Source organism: Lutra lutra, chromosome 18, assembly GCF_902655055.1.
Source record: "Lutra lutra chromosome 18, mLutLut1.2, whole genome shotgun sequence".
NCBI lineage: Eukaryota > Metazoa > Chordata > Mammalia > Carnivora > Mustelidae > Lutra > Lutra lutra.
Window position 1 is genome coordinate 22,301,383 of NC_062295.1, and position 9,535 is coordinate 22,310,917.

A 9,535-nucleotide genomic window follows, 5' to 3' on the forward strand; every position below is an offset into this window, starting at 1 on the left:
GGGCACAATTGACCAAGGCCTGGCTACCCTCTTGGGCCAGACTGATCGGTTCAGGGCTGTTGATCCTCTGAGAACCAGTTCTGGGACTGTTTTGTTGGGATGTTGGGAAGGAAGACCTCATTTTTCCACCGAAATTCTTGGAAAGACAGGAGGTGAGCTCAAAGCTGTCAGGGACAAGGCGGGGCAGGAGGCACTTGAGAATGACGCTAACTCAGAGGAAGGCAGAGCCAAGTGCTGGAAAGACACAGATTCCCAACAGCCCTGCTTGATCCAGACATGACCCACACCCAGAATCTGCTCACGAGACTTTCTGCTAAGAGACATGACAGGGGCGCCTGGCTGGCTCAGTCAGGAGACTGTGCGACTCTTGATCTCAGGGTTGTGAGTTTGAGCCTGAGGCTGGGTGTAGAAATTACTTAAAGAGTGGGGGGAGGTTGGGGGGAGACACCTGGGTGGCTCAGTGGGTTAAGCATCTGACTCTCGATTTGCGCTCAGGTCATGATCTCAGGGTCCTGGGATCGAGCCCCTCATCGGGCTCCAAGCTCGGCATAGCGTCTGTTGGTCTCTCTACCTCTGCTTCTCCCCCAACTTGCGCATGCTCTCTCTCAAAAAATAAATAAAATCTTTATTTTTATAAAGATTTTATTTATTTATTTGACAGAGAGAGAGATTACAAGTAGGCAGAGAGTTGAGGAAGCAGGCTCCCTGCTGAGCAGAGAGTCCGACGCAGGGCTTGATCCCAGGACCCTGAGATCACGACCTGAGCTGAAGGCAGAGGCTTAACCCACAGAGCCACCCAGGTGACCCAATAAATAAAGTCTTTAGAAAAAAAATCAGAATCTATACAAAGAGAGAAACCATAGTTCCTTTTTTTTTTCTTCCGCTTAAGACCATTTCAAATGAGTTTCTCTTGCTTGCAGTGACTCCTAGAGTCCTGGCCAATAGGGCTCACTCCTTTCTGGAACATCTGCCCAAGCGCCACCCACTGCCCTGGTGCCCAGTTCTAGTCCCCTCTGCCCACAGGACGGGTTGTGTAATCCTACCCCCGCCTCCCAGAACACAGCGGACAGGACCAGCTGCGGCTCCCAGCACCATGCCGTCCCATCAGATTCTGTCTCAAGACCGTGAACCAAGAGATGTGGAATCGCATCTTGTTTCCAGCAGAGCTCGTCTCTAGGAATTGCAAACTGGCAAAAGGAGGGTTGGCTCGCCCCCCTCGGAAGTGTTAGCTTTTGGCCTGCAGGACAGGCTTTTTTTTTTTTTTTAAAGATTTTATTTATTTATTTGAGAGAGAGAGAGAATGAGAGAGAGAGAGCATGAGAAGGGGGAGGGTCAGAGGGAGAAGCAGACTCCCCGCCGAGCAGGGAGCTCGATGCAGGACTCGATCCCAGGACTCCAGGATCATGACCTAAGCGGAAGGCAGTCACTTAACCAACTGAACGACCCAGGCGCCCACAGGACAGGCTTCTTATTTTTTAATCGAATCAGCTCCCAAAGTTTAACTGTCAAGAGGTTTCCCAAAAATACCTGGAGTTTTGACAAAATGGACAAGGGGGTCCCATGTGGGGCTCCCACCCGGCAATAAGAATGGGTATCTGGGGCTCAGGTCCTCACAAACCCCCCTCTCCCTCTAGGGCCCTATCCTGTTGTCCTGGGCTGGCCCTTGTAGGATTTGAGTTTGCGGGAGGGCCCATCATCTCAGGCATCCAGGAACCCGGGTGGGGCTCTGCGAGGCCTGGTGATTGTGTCTCTGCCTGGACACTGTGGGGGACAGCTGCTCCCACAAAACACATCTTTTTCCATACTGGGGCTTGAATCTGCTTCTGTCCTTCTTGGGACCAAAAGAGCTTCACCACCACAGTCCTGCGGGCAACCCAGAGAGGCCCCAAGTCATGACACCCGCAAAAGCCTGGTACCCCAGATTAAACAAGGGCAATGACCACACTGAACCCCTCCAGCTCCCCATGGGGTCCCACGGAGCACAGCTTCTCAGGAGCAGAGAAGAGCAGGGAGTGAAGAGGGAGTGACTGACAAGTCCGTGGGAATGACAGGCACGGAGCACAGAGCCGGGGCCACTGGCTGTACCCGGAAGTCCTGAGTTCTAGAATCCCAAATGCATTCAACACACAGTCATTCCATCCTTACTAAGTGCCAGCCTGTCTAGGTTCTGGAATGCAACGTACCATGACATGGACCAAAGTCCTGTCCCCATGGAGCTGGCAGGGGAGCAGAGGAGAAAGATCATAAAGAACATAAACCAATTTGATATGTAGCGGGTAACACAACAGTCACAGCCATTGCGGGGAGAAGGTGGGAGGGAAGTGCTGGGGGGAGAGGGGAGGTCGCTGATTGAGAGGGCGTGGTCAGAGAAGGCCCCTAGGAAAGAGGACACTTGAGCCCAGGCCAGCCTGCCTTGCAGACATCTAGGAGAAGAGTCCCCAGATAGCACGAACAGCAAGTACAAAGGCCCTGGGGCAGCAAGGCATGGGCCTCTTCCGGAACCAACAAGGAGGCTCTTGGGGCTGGGCAGAGTGAAGGGGGTGGGGTGAGAGAGGCTATGCAGGTACATCACAGTGGGCCACAGGCATTGGCTCTGAGCCTGAATGAGACAGACTGCACAAGAGGGCTATGCACAGCGGAGGGAGGTGATCTGACTTAGGTTTCACCGCTGGGTGGAAAGCAGACCGTGGGTCCCGAGGGCAGAAGCAGGGAGCCCAGGGAAAACCTGCAGGGCCTGGTCAGGGCCAGGATTCTGAACGGAGAGCTGCAGGATTCACCAGCGGACGATATGGGGACATGAGGACCAGAGGTGCCAAGGAGGACTCGTCCAAGGCCAGAGCCCCTGGAAGGGGGAGGGTTGTGTCCCAGTGAGGGGGCGGGTGGGTCGGGGGCAGCCTGTGGCCTCCCAGGAGGGCCCCCTGCCACTCCCGTGGGATCCCAGACTCTGTGTTCACAGACCTGCCAAAAATCCATATGTTTCCGTGAAGTGTCTGCATTTTCAAATGTTGGCGACTCATTCAAAGACTAAACACTGCGGGGCTAAAAGAAACAGATGGAAAGTTCCAAGCAGACCCGCAGGCCACAGGGTCATTTCCAGCTCTTACTAGGTGTTTGCTGGGTGCCGACGGAGTGCCCACACCATCAGCTTTACCTCCAACAGGATTGGGAAGGCAGCTCTGATGGTCCCTGTGTCCCAGCCAAGGAAACTGAGGCCCAGAGAGGGCAAGCCTCCAACCAAAGCAACACAGCAGGAGAGCAGTGGTGTGGGGGCTGAGGCCCCAGCTGTCTGTCCCCAAAACCGGTCCTTGTGGGGTTCTCTGTTGCCTCCATCATCCAGACAGAAAAACACACACAGAAAACCTTCATTCCACACATGAGGAAAGAAAAGGCCAGAGTGGGAATGGGACTTAGCCAGAGTCACTCGGCAAGTTGGCACTGGAGCCTGGACTCAAATCTGGGGCTCATGACTCCCTTGCACAGCTCTTCCTCTGCTGGAGGAGCCCGGGGAGCCAGACTGAATTGGGTTGGTGGGGGTGTGATGCCGCATAGCAGGCAAAAACCAGGTTCTGGAAACTTCTGCTTGGGTGTACATCCCAGCCCTGCCACTGGGTAGCTGTGTGTGCTTGGGCAAGTCACTTCACCTCTCTGTGCCCCAGAAAAGAGCTTGAACCATGGCACTAAGCTGTCAGAGAGCTGTTCTGGAAATGGAAGAAAACAACATTGGTCTTGGGCTAGAGCCACGCTTTTCGAAGTCCCAGTCTTCACCCATCCGACTATCCTAACACAAAGCCCGTCTGATATTACACCGACACACTCCCAGCACTAGAAGCTTCCTCAGTGGGGACATCATGTCTGTCCTCATACTCATGAAAAAGATCGTGGCATGATTTAAGGGAGCAAGCAGAAGATCTGGGGGTTTCTGTAGAAAAGAAAGGGAAGCAAGAAAGGCAAGGGTCAGGGGTCAGCTAGGGGCTTTTCCTTCCTGAGTGAGAATGACCTCACCCCACAAGCACTGGGGTGTGTAAAGGAGGGGTTGTGTGTGGTGGGCACTTCAGTGAAAGGGGAGAGGTCCCCTGTTGGCCTCCCTGCAGGGTAACAAGACACTTGGAGCCCAAGAGAGAGCAGCACTCCTAACAACAACGAATATTCATCCCACCAGTGTTTGCTGAGCACCTACTATGTGCCAATGTCCTGAGCGCTAAGGGAGCAGGAGGGAACAGAGCAGGTGAACTCGTCCGCCACCTTCACAGAGCCAGCGGGCCATACACAAAACAGAAAAGCAACACTGAGTTAAAGTCCGTAGCAAGTGCTAGAAGGAAAAGCAAGCAGGAAATGTGTGGGGAGATCAATTCTGAACTGGGTGGTCAGAGAGAGCTTAGCACTGACTTGAAGAAGTTTCCAGAAATAGCTCTGCGGCCATCTTCCACCTCCGACAGGTGCCACTGGCTCAGATCCCCCATTCTGCAGGGAAGCAAACTGAGGCTCTCACCCAAACCACACTGCCAGCAGGAGACTCGAGGAGCTGCCATCCCACCCATCCCGGGGGAAACAGTGCTCCCGCTTCCCGTGACCCGTCCCTCCCTTCTCTGTGGCTGCCTCAGTCCCACCTCCCTCCAGGCATCCTGGCAAGCCCTCCTCGACCCTCCCTTGCCGCCCCTCCAGTCTCCTCGAGTCACCAACTTACTCAGGTTCAAACACAATCGAGATGAAGTCCAACCCCACCTGTGCTCCCAGTTAGGACCACCCACCCCACGCCCCGCAAGCCCATCTCCCCACCCCCAGACCTTCACTATTCTTTTCCCAGACCTTTCCTCTGCTGCCCCCCCGCCCGCAGAACGCCACAACAGGCGACCACCCAGCCCTTCTGAGCATCTAATCCAGGGGAGAAATCCAATTTGCGTGAAGGGCTTGGGGTAATTCTGTGTCAAGGCCACATTCCCTTTCTGTTTGTTGAAGGAGGCTGATGCTCCTTCTTAGAGGAAAGAGAAAAGCTTTCTTTGTGCCCGGTCTGGTGAAATTGTGTCTGTTTAGGACAAGCTGCAGTTTTCCTTGGTGAACGCTGTAGATTTTTTCATGTGGGTAAAAGGGCTTATTAGATTTCCCCGTGGCTGCCCAGAGTGGGGAGAGGCTCTTCTGGGCACAGAAAGAAATTGCCGAACAAGCAATGGAGAGGAAGGAGCAGTTAGCAAGCACTGCTTCTCCCGAAGAGGTCGGGGTTTCGTGGTTGGCGTTTTCACTGGGGTGAACGTCAAATGCTGGGAAGCAGAGAAAGCCTTCCCTGTAGTTTGGCCGGGAAGGACAGAACATGGCCCTTGAGGTCTCAGCGGGTGGGGAGAGAGGAGAGCAGGATTTCGTAGGGGGCAGGGGGGCGCTGGGGCATTTTTTTCCCCTCTTCAAGTAAAAAATAAATTAAAAAATGGTCACGGAACGCAGAAGAAAGGTTGCCATAGCAACAAAAGTTTGAGGCCAGGTACTTCTGACATCCTTTCAGGACCACAGAGGGGGCGAGACAGGATTTGGGCATCACGGGATTAGCCAGGGAAACCATCCAAGCTGGCTCAGGCCTCCCAAATTCCTCACCGGCTCTGACAGGCTGATAACTATTTTCCGAGCGCTCGGGGAGGAAAATTGTGATTTTCTGGGAGGGGCGATCTCTAGCCAACGGCGAGGAAGAGAAAAGGGGAAACCGTGGGTTTGTTTTATTTACCCAACAAACGAACCACCCGTGTTTTTACAAACGGAGGACTGGGGAGGAGGGTCTGTGGCAGAGGGCCACCCCCCGCAAAATGGTGCCCATCCTGGATCCCCCCCAATAGCATCCATCATTCACTTCACCCTGATCCCCTTCTGTCACTGAAGATAATCGGGGCCCCCTCACCAGCTAGGATGCCTGGACGAAAACCTCTCTGAACCCCCAATTCCTCATCTGATAAGTAGGCACCCTTGGAGTGAGTGTCGGGCACAGAGGTGTTGGCAAGGAGTCAGCCAGATCTGGCAGGTGAGACGTTCTCGCAGCGCCTGGTGTGCCTTAAAGTCTCCATAAATGGAAGCTAACATTGCTTTAAATGTTTTTCAATTAATAATTTTTATGAAAACTTCTCGAGCTTAAATATCCCGTGTCAAGCCCTGGCTGAGTGTTCCACACAGGGAAATCACTGCAAGAGGTGGGCCGTGACCTTCAGGGAGAAGCCAGGCGAGACCTCAGTGAAGATGCTCAGCCAGCCATCGGGGGGCAGGGACACCCCCGGAAGGCAGGGACCCCACCACTCCAGAGACGCAGCCTCGTGCTTTTAAGTCTGTGAGCAAAGGACGGACAGGGAGGCTGCGCTTCTACGCAAAGGGGAAACTCGGTGACAAGTGGAGGTGATGTGTGGGGACCTCTACCCCAAGAAGTGCAGATGTCCCCCAGGATAAGATGTTACGAGGCTTCTGTGGAAAAGGTCATGGTCAGACTGAGTGGAAAGCTGAAAATTTTGGCCAAGATACGTTTTGAGGTTCTTTTTTTTTTTTTTTAACTGCATCCCAGAGTAAAGACTTGAGTTCTGAGTGCACATCAGAAGGGAGTCTGATGGGGCGAGACCAGTTCCGAGGTTTAACTCTATTCAAACGGCAGGTGTCTGGGAGACGGCTAGCAACACACAGGTGGTGAGAGAAAAGTTCAGCAGGGCACCTCCAGGGGCAAGGCAGTGCGGACAGCACCCCATGAAACCCCTGGTTTATCATCCCAGGCCCTCATCCAACATGAATCCCACAAAAAAGTACTGATGACCTCCTATCCGCGAGACATTACCCAGCAGCTGGGGATGCCCATGAACCAGGAGGCCCCAGGCCCTGCCCTCACAGGGACATCCTGTTGGACATGGGGGACAAGAAACTAGTGACCAGAGTCAGGCTCCAGAAAATCTCAGGTTGTGCCAAGAATGGTGGAGATAAAGGTGGTGACAAGGGACAAAGTTAGGGGACCCTACTCCCCAGGCCTCCTTGGGTTAATTTTACACCTTCTTGTCTCTCTATCCTTTAGACAAACTAGTCAGGCCAATGGCTTATTCTAAACAAACTCCATTGTCACCTGCCGCCATCCACATCAGAGTACACACATAAACCCCGTTGGAGCGCATGGGAGAGCTGGGCACGCACAGACTTTTAACCTTGGTGAGAGAGGTCAGTTCACTCAAGAGGGTCCCCACGCCCCGACCTAGAACACCACAAGGTCTGGGAGATGGTGTGGCTCAGCACCCACCCCAGGGCCTCACTGCCTGCCCTGGGGCGGGCAGGGAAGAGGAGCGAGGTCATGGAAACAGTCTCATCTGCCTTCTGAAAAGTCACCCTCCCACCGCCACCATCATCACCACCACCAATTTTGAGCCGAGCTGAGCCGAGCCGTCCCGCTTTCCCGCCGCCTCGCCCACCGCCCGTTGTATCCTCTCCCGGGCGGGGGCCAGGACACGAAGGGCTCTCCTCTGGGAACCCACCGGCCTCCCCCCACCCCGACTCTCGTGCGGCCCCAGCCCCGACTAGGAGAACGACAACCACCCCAGGCTCCGGGGACCTGTGGGGTGGGCGGTGGGGGGTACCCGAAGCAGCAGTCGGTGCGACCGCCCCCAGGCGGGACGGGCCGGGAAGGGGGAGCCGGTGCCCCGCGAACGAAGGCGGGGGAGGGGGCGAGCCCAGAGACGAGTTCTGGCGCGGAAAGGAGCGCGCGCCCCGCCGACCGGCCGCTGGGCTGGATGCCCGGGAGACGCGCCTCCCCGGGGCGCGGCGACGTCCCCAAAGGCGCCGGGAGCTCGGGAAAGGAAGCAGCTCTGCCCGGAGCCCCGGCACAGCGGCGCGTCCCGGCCGCCCCCGACTCTCCCCCGGCCGGCTCCCGCGCGCTCCCCGCCCCCGGGCGTGCGGCCGAGCCCTGCGGAGCGCGGGGCTCCTCGGCCGGCCGCCGGGAGGTAGCGCGGGGCCGGGGCTCGGGCCGCGGGGGCCGCGCCGCCGGGGGCTTGGTGCGGGGTGGGGGGAGGTTAGCGGGGCGCCGAGCCGCCGGCGCCGCCGCTCACTCACCGAGCCCGCCGAGCTCCTCCTCGCACGAGTACCAGATGCCGGTGTGGAAATTCCTGAAGAGGAAGCGGTCGTCGCCCGTCTCCCAGCTGTAGAGCGCGCCGCCAGGGGGGCCGTTCCCCGCGGCGGCGGCGGCGGCCGTGGCGGGGGCGGCGGTGCCGTTGGTCGTGGCGTTGGCGCCCGAGTTGGGGCAGTTGGCGCGCCCGCCCTGGCTGCAGCCGGGCTTGGGGACCCGCTGCGTGCCCTGGCACCAGTGCGTGGTGAGGAAGGCGGTGGTGGCGAAGAGCAGCGCCAGCAGGTTCAGGGCCACGGCCAGGAGCGCTCGGCCGCGGCGGCTCGTCTTCATGCCGCCCGCGCCGCCGGGACCGCGCCGCCGGGGGAGCTCCGCGCGCGAAGTTGGCAGCCGGCGCCCCGCGTCAGCGGCCGCTGCCCGCCGCGCCCCGGGGCTCGGGCGCCTGCGTTCGGCGGTGGCGGACGCGGCGAGGGCCCATGGCCCCTCCCCGGGGGTGAGGGCGCGGCGCGGGGAGAGCGGGGGGCGCGGGGGGCGGGAGGCAGCGGCGGAGCGGCTCCGGCGCGCCCGGAGCCCGGAGCGCGAGTGCACCTCGGCGAGGAGCCGCTGGCGCCTGGCAGCGGCCACGGCGCAGGGACGCGCGCCCCTCCGTGGGGAGACACCTGCAGGCGGCCGGCGACACTGTTCCGGCGCCCGCCCTAAGCAGGGAGAGGGGGCGCCCCACGCCGGGCGCGGGCGGGGGACCGGGAGAGAAGGGACGCCTCTGAGGAGCCCCGCACCCGATTGATTGGAGGGGCTAAGAAGCGTGGAAAACGCCGGACAAGGCGCAGTCTCGGAGAAAGAGGATCCCTGCGGGGGGCGGGAGGGCGCGGGAGAGGCCACAGACCTGGCCAGGAGGGGGCATCCTACTCAGCAGAGAGTACTGGGCTCCCCAAGAGGGACAAGGACCGGCGGGAGGGAGCACTAGGATGGAGTCCCAAAGGGTCAGGACTGCCAAGTTTCCTGGGCTTCCCGTAGCCAGGGAGCTTCAGGCTCAGCTGAAAGGGTTGCCTTCTGCGGGACCTGGACTCGCAGGACCCATCCGATGGGGTGTCCCCCCGCCAGGAATGCAGGGTTGTAGAATCTTTGGAGTTTGTGCTTTCTCTGGGAGTCACCCAGGGGGACTTAGACTGTGTAAGCCAAAAGGAAGGGCTTGTCTGGCAGGTGAAAGCTGCGGTCACGTGTGGTCTCTATTCCAGCATGGAACAGCAGCAAAGGTGGCAAGAAGTACCCCACCAGGATGTTGTGTATGAGAAAATAAGTTTTCTCCTGCGGGTCGTCCCCGCTTGAGATCCAGGGCAACACCACCCAACGAGGTCTGGACACAACGTTCTAGCTGCTAGGTAGGGGTGTCCTATAGACACCATCTGCCCGGATGCTTCCATATTGGGCTGGGGACAGAATGGTCAAGAATACCGACGTTGGGGTCAGGCAGTTCTGGGG

General features: G+C 58.1%; 1 protein-coding gene across 3 annotated transcripts in view; it reads right to left on the minus strand.

Moving 5' to 3' along the window:
* GSG1L (GSG1 like) overlaps positions 1–8,436 on the minus strand; it is a 197,961-nt gene extending 189,525 nt beyond the window's left edge. The window contains exon 1 of one of the 3 annotated variants that reach the window (XM_047714413.1): positions 8,047–8,436. In XM_047714413.1, the coding sequence (XP_047570369.1) occupies positions 8,047–8,389 (343 nt within the window). In that variant the 5' untranslated portion in view covers positions 8,390–8,436. The remainder of the gene's footprint in view (positions 1–8,046) is intronic. The other 2 variants (XM_047714414.1, XM_047714415.1) reach the window with 2 other exon arrangements.
* Between the last annotated feature and the right edge of the window lie 1,099 nt (positions 8,437–9,535).